Source organism: Rhamphochromis longiceps, linkage group LG16, assembly GCF_057381845.1.
Source record: "Rhamphochromis longiceps isolate RC_006_pf linkage group LG16, R_longiceps_female_GT1.1, whole genome shotgun sequence".
NCBI lineage: Eukaryota > Metazoa > Chordata > Actinopteri > Cichliformes > Cichlidae > Rhamphochromis > Rhamphochromis longiceps.
In genome coordinates, this window is record NC_140572.1 from 37,150,570 (window position 1) to 37,166,597 (window position 16,028).

At 41.2% G+C, this 16,028-nt stretch overlaps 2 protein-coding genes across 2 annotated transcripts in view; one reads left to right on the forward strand and one right to left on the reverse strand.

Moving 5' to 3' along the window:
• Positions 1-4,225: 4,225 nt before the first annotated feature.
• acmsd (aminocarboxymuconate semialdehyde decarboxylase) lies at positions 4,226-12,839 on the reverse strand. Its single transcript, XM_085385443.1, has 10 exons — positions 12,701-12,839; positions 11,713-11,757; positions 8,259-8,355; positions 8,120-8,169; positions 7,711-7,947; positions 7,477-7,570; positions 7,213-7,308; positions 6,867-7,039; positions 6,551-6,649; positions 4,226-6,170 (listed from the first exon to the last, which is right to left on the reverse strand). The coding sequence occupies exons 1-10, from the start codon at positions 12,755-12,757 to the stop codon at positions 6,108-6,110; spliced, it is 1,011 nt and encodes a 336-aa protein (XP_085241569.1). The 5' UTR covers positions 12,758-12,839; the 3' UTR covers positions 4,226-6,107.
• A 764-nt stretch (positions 12,840-13,603) lies between these two features.
• tmem163a (transmembrane protein 163a) overlaps positions 13,604-16,028 on the forward strand; it is a 66,552-nt gene continuing 64,127 nt past the window's right edge. The window contains exon 1 of the mRNA XM_085383871.1: positions 13,604-14,105. Within this exon, the coding sequence (XP_085239997.1) occupies positions 13,904-14,105 (202 nt within the window). The 5' untranslated portion in view covers positions 13,604-13,903. The remainder of the gene's footprint in view (positions 14,106-16,028) is intronic.

Below are 16,028 nucleotides of genomic sequence, written 5' to 3' on the forward strand. Positions count from 1 at the left end.
GACGTCAGTGTCGCACAGGAAACGCAACTTTTCCGACTTGTGTGCCCGGTTTTTAAATAAATGAAGACTGCTTTATTGCAAAGGTTATATTGTCACATGCACGATAGAAATAAATATAATGCTTTACAGTTTTACAGTATTACACAGTATAATGAAACTTTTATTTTCCCAGCCTCCCTTCCCACAAAACAATTATATAAATGCAAAAAAAAGATCAAAGAAATGGACAAAAGAAAGTGCAAGTCGTTAGCTTCATAGCATAAGTGCCTAAGTCATTGACTTAGGCAATTATGCTATGAAGCTAACGAAGTAATACATAGAAACAGTGAAATGAGTTTAAAAAATGTTTAAGCTTGAAAGCCTTAGTTGTCCCTTGCATTGCGCAAGTCTAGTAACAGATCTTAATTAGTGTAATAATGGATAATGGTTTGACCTGACAAAAAGCCGGGAAGCCTAGTTGTAGATGTTATAAATTTCATTGGCAATAACCACAATGGACAGGATTCTTAATGAGCATATCAGAGGGACGGCTAAGGCTAAGCAGTTAAGATACAAGATTTGAGAAGCAAGGCTTGAATGGTTTGAACTTGTGCAGAGGAGTGAATGTGGATATATTAAAGGATGTTGAATGTGGAGCTGCCAGGCAGGAGGAAAAGAGGAAGACCACAGAAGATGCTGTTGGTTCTTATATAGCCCTTTTTTCTGCCTCATTCACCCAAGCAATTTTGTTTTCTATGCTATGTACATTCTATCAAACATTCACACCCCTACAAGAGCATCTTGGGGTTAGTATCTTGCCCAAGCATGTTTGGCATCCAGGGATCAAACCACCAACCTTCCAGTTAGTAGATGACCTGCTCTACCTCCTGAGCTAAAGAACAGGCTTGTGGATGTAGTGAAAAAGGACACGTGGAGGGTTGTTGTGGCAGAGAGGATGCAAGGGATACCAGATGGAGGCAGATAAAATACTTTGGCCACTGCGGCAAACCTTAAACAGACTAGCCAAAAGAAGAAGGAGTCAACAGTAGCAGTGGGTGAGTGTATGTCTTGTTCAGGAGTCTGATTGCTTGTGGAAGAATATTCTGGGGTCTTTTAGTCCTGAATTTCAGACTCTTTTAACTTCTGCTCAAGAGAAGAAGCATAAACAGACTGTGTTATGGGTGTGTATTGTCCTTAATGTTGTTGTGGGTTCTCCTAACAACCCTTGTGGCTTAGCTGTCCTGTACTGATGAGAAGGCTGCTCAAGTGATATATTGGAGCTTTTGAACAGTCCAGCTTCCATGCCACACTGTGACTGAGGACCTGAAGACACTCTAACACTAACTGTATCTGTAGAAGCTGCTGAGGATTGTAGTTGACATGCCAAATGTCCTCCGTCATCTCAAGTCTTTCCTCAAGTACAGTCTTTGTCGTGTTTTCTTGAGTAACCTCTAGGTGTTATGAGATCAGGTGAGATCCTCACTGATGTGTTTCCAAATAAATTAAAGGTTTTCAACCTCTCTCCCTGGGTACACCAATGTATATTGGAGTTATATTGAGGTCTTATCACGGCCTGTTGCTCCTAAAGTCAAAAAAGATGCTTTAAAACTACATTGTAATTTACATTTATTAATGTTTTAAAGACTGCTAATGATTTAAAATTGAAGTTAATACATTTATCTTCTATTCCTCAGAGGCCGGAACCACTGATTGCCTACAATAATCTCCGCTTTGGATGGCTAGATGTCCTACTTTTTATGGAACTAAACAGGATTTTATCTCTCGTTCCTTTGTCTCACACACCTGGACAGTGTCCCACATTTCGTAAAAATGAACATGTCAGGAATGCGTGGCTCACAAACTACTGATATGCTCATCTATGAATGGCTCACTGATGAGATCCAGAAAAATGAAGAGACAGAAAGCAGTTAAAATAACAGTCCTTCTGAGAGAAAGGGGAAATACACTGAACAAAAATATAAACGCAACACTTTTGTTTTTGCTCCCATTCCCCATGGGATGGACGTAGAGACCTAAAATTCATTCCAGATACACAATATAACCATCCCTCCCAGACAGTGGTCACAAATCAGTCCAAATGTGTGGTAGTGGGCACATCTGCTATATTGAGATAATCCATCCCACCTCACAGGTGTGCCACATCAGGATGCTGATCTGACATCATGAGTAGTGCACAGGTGTACCTCAGACTGCCCACAACAAAAGGCCACCCTGGAATGTGCAGTTTTGTCTCACAGCAAAATGCCACAGATTCCACAAGCAATGAGGGAGCGTGCAATTGGCATGCTGACAGCAGGAATGTCAACCAGATCTGTCGCCCGTGCATTGAATGTTCATTTCTCAACCATAAGCCATCTCCACAGGCGTTTCAGAGAATATGGCAGCACATCCAACCGGCCTCACAACCGCAGACCTCGTGTAACCACACCAGCCCAGGACCTCCACATCCAGCAGGTTCACCTCCAAGATCGTCTGAGAACAGCCACCCAGACAGCTGCTGGAACAATTGGTTTGCACAACCAAACAATTTCTGCACAAACTGTCAGAAACCGTCTCAGGGACGCTCAACTGCATGCCCGTCGTCCTCATCGGGGTCTTGACCTGACTCCAGCTCGTCGCTGTAACAGACTTGTGTGGGCAAATGCTCACATTCGATGGCGTCTGGCACGTTGGAGAGGTGTGCGCTTCACGGATGAATCATGGTTCACATTGTTCAGGGCAGATGGCAGCTGAGAATGTCCCAGTTCTTGCATGGCCAGCATACTCACCGGACATGTCACCCATTGAGCATGTTCGGGATGTGCTTGACCGGCGTATACGACAGCGTGTACCAGTTCCCATGAATATCCAACAACCTCGCACAGCCATTGAAGTGGAGTGGACCAACATTCCACAGGCCACAATTGACAATCTGATAGACTCCATGCGACGATATGTTGCACTGCACGAGGCAAATGGTGGTCACACCAGATACTGACCGGTTCTGGGTCCCCAGACCCCCAATAGCGCAAAAAACTGCACATTCCAGGGTGGCCTTTTGTTGTGGGCAGTCTGAGGTACACCTGTGCACTACTCATGATGTCAGATCAGCATCCTGATGTGGCACACCTGTGAGGTGGGATGGATTATCTCAATATAGCAGATGTGCCCACTACCACACATTTGGACTGATTTGTGACCACTGTTTGGGAGGGATGTTATATTGTGTATCTGGAATGAATTTTAGGTCTCTACGTCCATCCCATGGGGAATGGGAGCAAAAACAAAAGTGTTGCGTTTATATTTTTGTTCAGTGTACATAAAGAGACACAAAGACCATTGAGCCATAAGAACAAACTTTAGCTTCCATTGAGTAAGTAAAATTGTATTTATACAGCACTTCTTAAAATGAGAACAGCCACAAATTGCTTTAGATTCAGTAAGAAACAATCAATATTATAACAATGACACAAGATGCATATAAGCAACCAAAATGAACATAAAACACAAAGCACGACCCAAATATCGTCACAATCACTTCGTTTTCTGACAGGTATGCAGAATCATAAGAAGGCCCTGATCTGTGGCCCTAAAAACCTGACTTGTAATGTAGGATGTGAAGCCATTCAATCATGTAAGTGGGGGCTTCACCCTCTAAGGCTGTAAGAGTAAAATGCAAACATTATAAATGAAATCTAAGCATGACAGGTAGCTGTTGCAAAACTTTAACAGCAGACTGTACTGTCATTTTGAGAAGTGGTCTTTCATCATAGTTCTCCAGACCTTTGAAGGTTTTCAAAGTTTTTCTTTGGACATTGGCTGCTTGTTCTGTCCTTGGTCCAGTCGTTTTACCTGACCATTTGTATCTACCCAAAGAGATGAACCAGTGTCGTGTCCACACATAACAACAAAAAGCTATTTTTAAATTGTATCTTTAGGCACTTTCGTACTTGCAGCTTTTCACAAAAACACACAATTTCTTCCCACTTTAGTTGAAGCTGTGCTAAAAAGGAAACAATAACACAGTTTGACAGAGATGGAATGATATTTTTGTATCAACAAGTGGATTCCCAAAGAGTTATTAGCTGCAGTCCAATGCAGTGTGTCCTTATAAACAATGAGGAAACTGGACAAGTAACGAACAAAAGAAGTCGCAGGCCGAAAACTCCTATCTGTATTATGTCCAGTGTTGGGCAAGTTACTTTGAAAAAGTAATTAATTATAGTTACTAGTTACTTCTTCAAAAAAGTAACTGAGTTAGTAACTGAGTTACAAGATTCTAAAAGTAATTAATTACTTGAAAAGTAACTATTGCGTTACTTAAAAAAAAAAAAGTTTAACCCTCTGGGGTCCAGGGTATAATTGGCCATTTTTAACTACTTTTGATTTTACCTTTAAAAACTATTTACTTTGCCTTGTTTGGTATCATTCTTTTCAGCACAACCTCACGTGTCTGAATTTACAGTTATGTTTTCATTTTGACATACTCTATTAACACAATTGACCTAAAATCAGACAAAAAACATAAACTCCGAGTAGAAAAAGTTATATTTTTTACTGTAACAACCACAAACATGTTTAATGAATCATATTTCATAACTTCAAATGCAAATATAAATTGTCAATTTTAAAATCATAAGCACAAGTTTTGCAAACAACAAAGTTATTTGCAGCCATTTACATTTTACCCTTATTAAATAACCATTTCAAACTATTTACAGAACAATCAGCTGTTCTGCATTCAATAAGATGCCACACAAATTATTTGTGCCACTCCAAATATTTTTGTCCACTATAAAGGAGAACATCACAGCCTGATACCTGCAGGTCTGACAGCAGCAGGTGTATCACTCCTGTTTCTACCTGGAGACAGCAGTCGCCTCATTGTTCTGACACACAACACAAAACTATCCACAACACTACACACTAACCACACAAGACAACACCTAACTACACACTCCAAACACACTAAACGTCACAAATCTCTCACATCTCAAAACTCGCTCTTTCTCTTTTTCTGCTGTCTTTATCTCTCTCTCTCGCTGTCACTCCTAAAACTTCCCCCTCTTCCTAAACAACCGAATGTCATGTTGCCATATCATTTTTTGATTGGTTGACATTTTTCACCAAAACAACGGGCTGTTTTTTGTTTTGTTTTGTTTTGTTTTTTAAATTTTTTGCTCATAAGCAGAGAGTGCTTGCTGCGCTGTCCTTAGACAGTAAACGTGACAAAACTATTGAGGAAAAAACGCTGCGTATATATTGTTTATCATGACTCTTTTATGTGGCCTATCAACACAATTTAAAAACTGGTATATATCACCTTGTTGTTTTGTCATCTTGAAGTGGTCATGTGATTGGCTTACCACGACTACTTTATTCTTCCTCAGTCAAACAGCAGCACTCATATGATTGTTTTGCCCCTTAGCTCCAGGTGTTGTGCCAAAAAGTGATGGTCGGACAGAAAGTGATTGCTGCCCGCGGGAGATTACTTACAGCTACTTCCGTGCAACTGATATAAGATGCGGTAAGCTGCGGACAGCTTCAACCACTTGTTTGCACTGCATTTTCTTGTTAGTAATGGTAACGGCGTTGTAACGATAGGAATAGTAATTAGTTAGATTACTCGTAACTGAAAAAAGTAACACCGTTAGTAACACCGTTACTTGTAACGCCGTTATTCCCATCACTGATTATGTCCATGTCAGCAAAGACCCGAGAGATGAATCTGTCCAAAGCTATTTTACTATAAGAAAGAAGAATACTGCTTCAAAACAAGTGACGAAGAAGCAAAGCAGCAGAGCGGCCTATTGCATCATATTAACATTTTTATTTAGAGCCTACTGAAATGCTGCAACTTCAAACAGATGGAAAAACCTGTTACATTTACAACATTACAATTACTATACCGTAATTACTCTAACTTAGAGTGATAACATTACATTTTTACATTCTGAAAATAGCAACATCAGCTGTCTCTTCTATGAGTACAATGCTTACCTTCTGATGATAAACATGAATAACAATGTTCCATAATTAGAATCTTTAAAAAAAATCATTCAAACACAAATATTTGCAAAAAAAAATCCTTTGTACTTAATGACCATTGGTGGTATTTCAGTATCATGTTACATAAAAAGCTCCCGTTTCAGTCCTAAGAATTCTAGTGCGTTTCCAGCAAGCAGTTTATCCTGTAACACAAAAGAGAGAGTCATTATTTTGAAGATATTAAAAAAATCTGTCATTAAAATATACAAAAAAACTGTAATGCCAAGTATATCATATTGGATACATGAGTTTTTGGGGGGCCTCTATATCATCAGTGTGATTTGTTTTTTAAATCTAAAGAAAAATACACACATACACAAATGAAAACACATATATTTGTTAAATTTGTTTTAGAGTTTTCTTTGGTTTTGTTTTCTTTGTTAAGTGTTCAATAAACATGGTTCAGGATTTACATGATGTACAATGGCTGGCTTTCCTTTCTTTCCATGTGTGGTAGAGTCCACCATGATGACAAACCCTTTCTCCTGTGCTGCTTAAGTAAATGAGAGGAAAATAATGCTACCTTTAGTGTATCATCAAACACATCCATCGACTCGATGAGTGATCCTGGCTGTAGCTCACCAAGTGGGAATGGATAATCTGTTCCCAGCATCACTTTATCCTGGAACAGGAAAATGTGAACTTAGCACATGAAGATTTGGTGAAAGCAGGAATAACTCCATCCTGAAAACATCAGTGTTTCCACACATCAGCATACACTCTCACAGTCCACATTCTCTGTGTTTAGTCAGTACTCTTCAGTGTGTTTTGAATCTATCCTCTCTCGCCACCAAAGAGGTGTGACTCGTGGAATGAATGAATGTTGGACACCAGCTCACTTTTCCAATGATGTCAATGAGCAGCTTCAGGGAGGCGGGATCGTGAACCAGGGAGTCGGTGTAAAAAGAACCGAGGTATTTCCGTGGACTGACATCGTTGTCAGCTGCACAAAGGTCAGGGCGGACTTTGTGGCCGTGTTCAATTCTGCCAACAGTGAATGGGAAAGAGCCACCTGGATACACGTGAACACAGGCACTAAACGTCAAATATCAACACACTTATTTCATCTTAAGGGAAGAGCATAAAGGAAGAATACATTGAAAATTTGGCTGCCTAATGTTTTCTATATACTGCTGTGATATTAATAGTAAACTAAATGATAAGCATGGTGTTATCTTTTTATACCTCCATGAGCAAAGCAGACTTTCAGTTTTGGAAATCTCTCAAAGATACCACCAAATATCATCGAGCAAATGGCCATGGTTGTCTCAGATGGCATACCTAAGGAAAGAAAAACATTTAAAAACATATAAACATTATTATTTTTCCATCACAATGCACTAAATAGCACATGAAAGCTGGCTTGTTTTAATATTAGTGTTGTTTTTAGTTGGCTGGACCAGATGTAATAGTCAGTATGTTCTGTTCCCACTCCAGTATCCTCCTCACCCACTAGCCAGGGTAGCCAATACTTTGCCATCCTCCCATCTGTCTGCATGTCCCATGGGTGGACAAATATGGAACAGCCCAGCTCCTCTGCTTCCTGTAGTGTTTATCAGAATAAGAAATGAATAAGAAATTAGGCCATAATTATAAAGAAAAATGATTGGAACCAATGTAGGCATAATTAAAAAACACTATCACAATAACCCCATGTTATTATGCAAGTGTGTAAAGTCTTACAGCATAGAAGGGATACAGTTCAGAGGCATTGAGGTCCCAGTTGTTGATATGCGACCCAATCTGGACCCCAGGGAAGCCTAGCTCCTTCACACAGCGCCTCATCTCCATCACAGCTAAATCAGGGGCCTGCATGGGCAGCGTGCCCAGGCCCACAAACCTCTTGGGTTGGCTACGCACTGTCTTAGCCAAGTCGTCATTCAAAAGGACACAGAGATCGAGTGTGTCGTGAGGCTTAGCCTGCAATCAAAAGACACGATGAATATACACAAATATATCTGTGAAGATCATTAAGCAGCTTGTAGTATTGCAAAGTTTAGTGGTAGGCACAACTCAGTTATCTGACACACAGTAGACACCACTTTGTCACACAGCTTTTGACCAAATCTGCTGTGACTGGCTGTGCATTTACCCAATAACTGAACATCACAGGAACGGTCGAAAGGGCCTGCAGCGTGACACCTGCAGGCCGTGAAAAGAAATGCTGCTTTTAGTCACTGATTAAAGGATGAAACTACCAAACTTTGTGTCATTTGTGTCTGCGCATGTACCGTGTTTATCCATGTCCTTTATGCGAGCATTTGGATCCCAGCAGTTTTCCTGTATTACCCGGAAAACCTTCCCATCCTTCATCATCTTTGCTTCACCCTAAAACACAACATTAAGACCACTATCAGCTCTAGTTTCTTTTAATATCTTTGGACAGATTTTCTTTGTGTTATTGGTCAGTTACAACCTTACTTTTGAAAAGCTGTGATGCTGTGAGACTTGCAAATAACTGACTGCAATGATCCCAGAAACATACAGGGAGTGCAGAATTATTAGGCAAGTTGTATTTTTGAGGAATAATTTTATTATTGAACAACAACCATGTTCTCAATGAACCCAAAAAACTCATTAATATCAAAGCTGAATGTTTTTGGAAGTAGTTTTTAGTTTTAGTTTTAGCTATTTTAGGGGGATATCTGTGTGTGCAGGTGACTATTACTGTGCATAATTATTAGGAAACTTAACAAAAAACAAATATATACCCATTTCAATTCTTTATTTTTACCAGTGAAACCAATATAACATCTCCACATTCACAAATATACATTTCTGACATTCAAAAACAAAAACAAATCAGCGACCAATATAGCCACCTTTCTTTGCAAGGACACTCAAAAGCCTGCCATCCATGGATTCTGTCAGTGTTTTGATCTGTTCACCATCAACATTGCGTGCAGCAGCAACCACAGCCTCCCAGACACTGTTCAGAGAGGTGTACTGTTTTCCCTCCTTGTAAATCTCACATTTGATGATGGACCACAGGTTCTCAATGGGGTTCAGATCAGGTGAACAAGGAGGCCATGTCATTAGTTTTTCCTCTTTTATACCCTTTCTTGCCAGCCACGCTGTGGAGTACTTGGACACGTGTGATGGAGCATTGTCCTGCATGAAAATCATGTTTTTCTTGAAGGATGCAGACTTCCTTCTGTACCACTGCTTGAAGAAGGTGTCTTCCAGAAACTGGCAGTAGGACTGGGAGTTGAGCTTGACTCCATCCTCAACCCGAAAAGGCCCCACAAGCTCATCTTTGATGATACCAGCCCAAACCAGTACTCCACCTCCACCTTGCTGGCGTCTGAGTTGGACTGGAGCTCTCTGCCCTTTACCAATCCAGCCACGGGCCCATCCATCTGGCCCATCAAGACTCACTCTCATTTCATCAGTCCATAAAACCTTAGAAAAATCAGTCTTGAGATATTTCTTGGCCCAGTCTTGACGTTTCAGCTTGTGTGTCTTGTTCAGTGGTGGTCGTCTTTCAGCCTTTCTTACCTTGGCCATGTCTCTGAGTATTGCACACCTTGTGCTTTTGGGCACTCCAGTGATGTTGCAGCTCTGAAATATGGCCAAACTGGTGGCAAGTGGCATCTTGGCAGCTGCACGCTTGACTTTTCTCAGTTCATGGGCAGTTATTTTGCGCCTTGGTTTTTCCACACGCTTCTTGCGACCCTGTTGACTATTTTGAATGAAACGCTTGATTGTTCGATGATCACGCTTCAGAAGCTTTGCAATTTTGAGACTGCTGCATCCCTCTGCAAGATATCTCACTATTTTTGACTTTTCTGTGCCCGTCAAGTCCTTCTTTTGACCCATTTTGCCAAAGGAAAGGACGTTGCCTAATAATTATGCACACCTGATATAGGGTGTTGATGTCATTAGACCACACCCCTTCTCATTACAGAGATGCACATCACCTAATATGCTTAATTGGTAGTAGGCTTTCAAGCCTATACAGCTTGGAGTAAGACAACATGCATGAAGAGGATGATGTGGACAAAATACTCATTTGCCTAATAATTCTGCACTCCCTGTATTCACATAAAATATGTGCATCTTAGACAGGAAGACCTTCTCAGAAGTCTACAAGTAGAACAATGTTCCTCAACAATAAATTCCAAAATATAAGCAGGATTCAGAGAATCTGGACAAAACAAAAAAATCTGTGCTAATGTCACTGATGTTCAGACCCTCGGGTGGCACTGCATTAAAAACAGGGGCGATTCTGTCATGGAAATCAGTGCATGTGATTTGGGCTTAGGAACACTTCTAGCCACTGTGTCATCCACAAATACAAGTTAAAGCTCTATGATACAAAGAAGAAGCCATATGTGAACATCAGCCATCAGTCCTCATTCATTTAATATAGACTGAGGCAATATGGAAAACTGTTCTGTGGTTGGATTAGTTTAAATTTTAAATTCCTTTTGGAAAAAATGGCCTTTTCCTCCTCTGGACTAATACGGAGAGGGACCATCCAGCTGGTTTTCAACACCCACTTAAAGCACCTGCATCTGTGATGGTACGGGGGTGCATTAGTTCCTGTGGCATTGCCAGCTTACACATCTGGAAAGATACCATCAATACTGAAAGCTATATACAGGTTTTAGGTGAACATATATATGCTCCTATTGATATGACGTCTTTAATCTGGGAAGTCATTGCATATTTCAGCATGACAACGCCAAACTGCATACTGTGTCTATTCCAACAGCATGGCTTTGTAGTAGAAGAGTCTGAGTCCTGAACTGCTGTACCTGCAGTCCAGACCTTCACCAGCTGAAAATATTTTGCACATGAAATCAAAATCTAAAAAGAAGACACGGGACTGCCAGAAGACCCAGCTAGAATCCTCCACCAGACAAGAATGGGACAACACTCCTCTTCCAAAAGTCCAGCAGCTCCCAGACATTTACAGACCAAATAAAGATGGGACACTTCACAGTGGAAAAGATGGCCCCATCTCCCCTTTCTTAACATTTTTGAGATGTGTTGCTGCCATCAAATTCAAAATGAATGGTACGTGTTCCTAGTTTAAGCAGTAGATATGTTTTCTATGCTCTGCTGTAAATCAAATATGGGTTTATGAGATTTTCAAATCACTGCGTTCTGTTTTTAGATACATTTCATGCTGTGTCCCAGCCTTTTTGAAATTAGGTTTGTGTTAGGTTAGGTTTTAAAGCACATGTTGTAACTTTTACATTTGCTAACAAAACTGAGCCACATGATGGCAGCAGACAGTTGATATTACTGCAAATGTTCTGGGTGAATCCAAAAGGCCTGGACTCCTCTAAGATGTTTAATACGAAGCACACAAGCACAAATTCATTGCTTATCCAAGTTTAGGCATTAATTCTGAAGAATAGACTGTTCGTTGTCAAGTATACTTTGCTGTTACTAAAATGCTCAGCCCATGTTTGGGGCTAAAAGTTGCCAAGCTGCTCTGTATCGGGCTGCGTTACGGCTGTTTGAACCGAATCACTTGACTGATGCTGTGTCACCTCGCTGAGTTCTGCAGCTGCTCACATAGCCAGGACCAGCCTGGCAGGTCTGCGGGGTGGGTGCAGTCGCCAGCTGGGATGAATCTGCTGTGTGTTCAACAAAGTAGTGCAGTGCATAAGTGCTCCTGCACCTGCACCCTGTCTGTAGCTGCACAGGAAAGCAGAGGAAATAGTGACTTACCTTGCAGTGATGGTGAAGCTGGACAAACCCATCATAGCCGTACCTCTGAAACACATAAAAAATACAGGTTTTACAAACCCAGAGTTTAAAAGCATCACATATAAATATCAGCCATATATTTGATTGCATATTTGTTGTTTCATTCTGATAGAAAATGTAGATTTTGTTATCCCATCTGTGAGGGTTTGGTCATCATCCTACAGGACTGGCCACTCCAGTGCCCTGAATACCTAAAAGATATTGCCTTTTGAGCATGCTGACACTTTTTGCATACAAATGAAGCTGCAGATGAGCTACGTGAGCAATACAGCAGAAAAGCCCCTTTTCATACCCATGCAGATCAGCTGTACTGTGTACTTGGATAATGCCACTGAGGAGCTTCTGTTTTTCCAGTTGCAAGATGGGTTTTACATCCGTGTTTGATGTGTGGATCTGTGGCCCCAAGAAGCTGTTTCAGTGAAAGGTTGCTTTAAATGAAATGTCATCATGCCAGTTTAACTGTGGACTTGATCTCAAGTTCAAATAATGTTGTGCTTAGGGCCCTTTAACCAACTCCAGCCAACGTAAATTTTTAAATATCACATTCTTTGCAAAAGATTCTTACAGACACGATTTAGCTCATGTCTTCTGTTCAGCTTTAAATGTGGGAAATGATTAGCCAGGCAGTGACAAAGACATAAGGGCAGGAACAGATAAACCAAGTCCAAGGTCTATTGATTAAAGTTTAACCATCCATAGAGGACAGATTTATGCAGTGGACTTTTAATCTCCCTGCTGACAAGCCAGCTGAAAAGTCTATATATTAAACGTTAGTAGCATTTAATAGCCCCGGTTCAAGCTCCATCTGCCAGGGAAGTGACACAAAGATGTTTTTCTCAAACCCACTGACCCACTTCACCTGAGATCTCATCTACAGACTGTGGGTTTATTTAACACTGGAGCTCCGTGACATTAAAAGTCAAATCATCTTGTCTGTGACAGTTCCTACCTGCTTCAGGTCGGGCCACTCCTTTGGTAAAATATGATTGTGAATATCAACCTTCATCCTTATGATTATTATTCACGGAAAACGTAAAGGTCTGCTGGCCGAGGTATCCTGGGAAAAACTGTGGGCACACTCACTCCCCACCCCCACCCTGAAACCAATGACCAATGTCTGCTGCTGGGACATTTATTGCCCAATCTTTGAAACAAACAGAAAACCAGAGCAGAGGCTGTAAACCTGCTCCTTTAACTGTCTGCCTTCGTTACACTGAGCCTGAATTCTGCACTCATGGCTTTAATTGATTATTTTGGTTTCACATCATGGCTGCAGCTTATTTCTGTGGCTAGCCTGCACAGTTTGAAATGTACTGAAACGACCTTCATTAGCCAACTTTATTTAATTGCTTGCACATATCGCTGCTCGAGGATGCCACCTGGTGGCTGATTAAGGTTGGTCAACCTGCCAGGGTTCAAGATCCAAAACTGGTTATTGTCAATATGCAAGCATATCGAATTTAGGGCAATAATCCCTCACATGATGCAAAACCCTTTAATAACATAAACATACTGGCACAAATATAAGTAGAAAACACAATGGTTAAATACAATTTACTAACGTGCATTAAGGACATCTGTGGCAGCAGAGTAATGTTAAGTTGCTCGGTAGCTTATTGAATGTGTAAAGGTCTGGGCTTTGGGCTACAGGTCTCCTGTGCGTATAAATCACAGCAAACTCAAAGAGAAAGTGTAAAAATGCTTGGCTAACTCGGGGCAGATGTCACTGCATGTACTGATTCTGAATTAAGAGCTGAATTATGGGAGGAGGAGAGAAAGAGGAAGGGGAGGAGGGGGGAAACTTGAAGGTACCGCCTTCTTGATTCACAGTAGATCTCTGCAATTTATCGCTTTGTCGCATCTAACCCTAAACTGTGTCTAAGTGGCTCAGCCAGCAGGGTTTTTGCACTGATCCTACAGTGCTCACTTCTCTCAGAGGGAGTTGCTTCGCTGCTGATGCTACGAAGATAAATCCGTTATCTCCCAGCTTATCTTATCGCCATCTCTTCTCTCTCCCCTCTGCGTAACTGAGTCGACACCGGTGGCATATTGGACGCGCTGGATGGCTGCTGCACTTATCGAACCGGTGTGAATCTTTTTTCCATCATCCTCATCTTCCTCTGAGACTGAAAGCAAAACAACCGCAGTAAGAATGACAGACCAGGTGACCCAAGAGTCCTACCCCGTCCCAGACCCGACTGTTGTGGATCCCTGCCCGGCAACGGTGCGGAACGGCCAGTGCGCCCCGGATGGCTTCACCAACCACAATCACCAGCAAGCCAAAACCCCCACGGAGCCTGAGTCATTCACCGTGGGCCAGGAGATGAAAATCACAGACACGGTGGAGGGAGAAGGTAACTTGACACACCTATGGCAGGTTTGGGGATGCATTGTGAAAGTTATGGATGCTCATGTGCGTGTGTGTGTGTGCGTGCCCTGTGGGGATGGGATGGTTATTTTTACTCATGTGAGATATTTTTAGTCTGCTCCTTGAATAATAAATGACAACCATTCATCAGCAGGATTCAGACCAGACCAAATGACCAAATTCGAAGTGAAGTTTAAAGCTTTAAAATCGCTTCAGCTCTTAGACTCATTCATTCATTCATTCGCAGACATTGGCCTACATTGCCTCTGGAAAAAGTTGCCTTTTTAAAAAGACATGCAACTAGAGGCTGGTTGTTTATATGTTTCACAAACCCTCCAGTGCGCCTTTGCGTTTGCTTAATCACTTTAAAAACTCTTCAGAGAATTCAAAAACAAAAAATAAACTTATTGCCTGTATTGTAATTGAGACTCTATTAAATATAAAGAATGTTTATTGGATCTGCTGACATGCTGATTAAATACTGTTTCTCCCAGTAGTCTTGCAATGTGATCAAGCATGTCTGCAATAATAATGAACTGCTGAAATGTTTTAATGTTCTGATGGATTATTTCTAAGAGCTGAAATCCATGTCTGGGATCACACTGAATGATGAGACAAGACTGATACTCCAGCTTGGAATAGCTTTTAGGATACACGTCAGGTGGCAGAAGAACAAACTGGAACTACAGACACCTTTAACATTGTGTGTATTAAAAATATTATTTGTCGTCAGTTAAATTCACCTTTTTTTTGTAGAAAACTGACCAAAAAACCTGAACAATCTTCCCAATGTCTTTGCCTCTAGTTTTTATGTTTATGGAAAGTTTAAGGTTATGGTTAGAAGACTCTTGTTTTTAGTCATTGTTAAACAGAACAGTGGCTTCCTGCTTGGAATGGAAAAAGAACAGCAGTCTTCTGTGTCTAGTGTCATTGTTGTCAACCTTAACCTCCATCCTGTGCAGACTCGATGGCTGTGCAACCACATCATTAAACTGCTGTCCCTTTGATTATAACTGCAGCCATTAGAGGGCGCTGTTGCAATGAACCCAAACAGCAGGTCTTAGATTCTTGCAAAAACGGACTATAAATTTGTGGGGATATGTTTACAATGCCGTGGTACCGCTCATGATAACAAACAAGGCGATATAAATGAAAGTAATTACTTTAGCAATATTAAAAATCTGTAAGGAGAGAAAAAATAGGACACTTCATATAAAAAAAACAAAGAAACGAGTGAAACAGATGCATGGTGGTTTAAGCACTGCTGCTGTACATCATGCACACACACTCATTCAGTATTTTTCACTTTCACAGCCTCTCGTTCACCCCCCCTCCCCCAGTCTTTTTGTCTTCACACTTCTGATTTGCATAAATGATAAATGTATCCTGTAATAATGCTGTCTATATATCTATCTTACTAATGAAGATGTACACATGACACGGTGCACATATTGATGACCGATGATAGTAAGGCTTACAGCAGGGTTACAAAAGGTTAGGAGCAGTTTTGTCACACCCCTCTCAGGAGTATCTCTCTTGTATTTCCTCATGTATGTGTTCATATGGGAGATGTGTAATCTGCTGTTTGAGCTGTGTGGCTGATGTTCATCATTTTTAGAAGAGAAAGGTGTGAAGGAGTTGAGCATTGAGAGAGAGACGTGCGCAAATGCGCACAAGCTTGTGTGTGAGTCAGAGTACGAGGAGATGTTGAGCACATGCCTCCTGTCTGATCCCCCAGCTGGAGATCATGTGAGCAAAGTGATTTACCATGCTGTCCCACTTCCCCCTCAGTATCTCTCTCTCTCTCTCTCTCTCACACACACACACACACACACACACACACACACACACACACACACACACACACACACACACACACACACACACACTGTGGGCTGCTATTTGTGGG

Bases quoted from the DNA above. Each gene is read 5' to 3' on its own strand.
- acmsd (XM_085385443.1), bottom strand. From the start codon at position 12,757: ATGAAGGTTGATATTCACAATCATATTTTACCAAAGGAGTGGCCCGAC. The intron at 8,170-8,258 runs GTACATGCGCAG...CACGGCCTGCAG, and splicing joins AAAGGACATGGATAAACACG to GTGTCACGCTGCAGGCCCTT. The intron at 7,040-7,212 runs GTATAAAAAGAT...ACGTGTATCCAG, and splicing joins AGTCTGCTTTGCTCATGGAG to GTGGCTCTTTCCCATTCACT.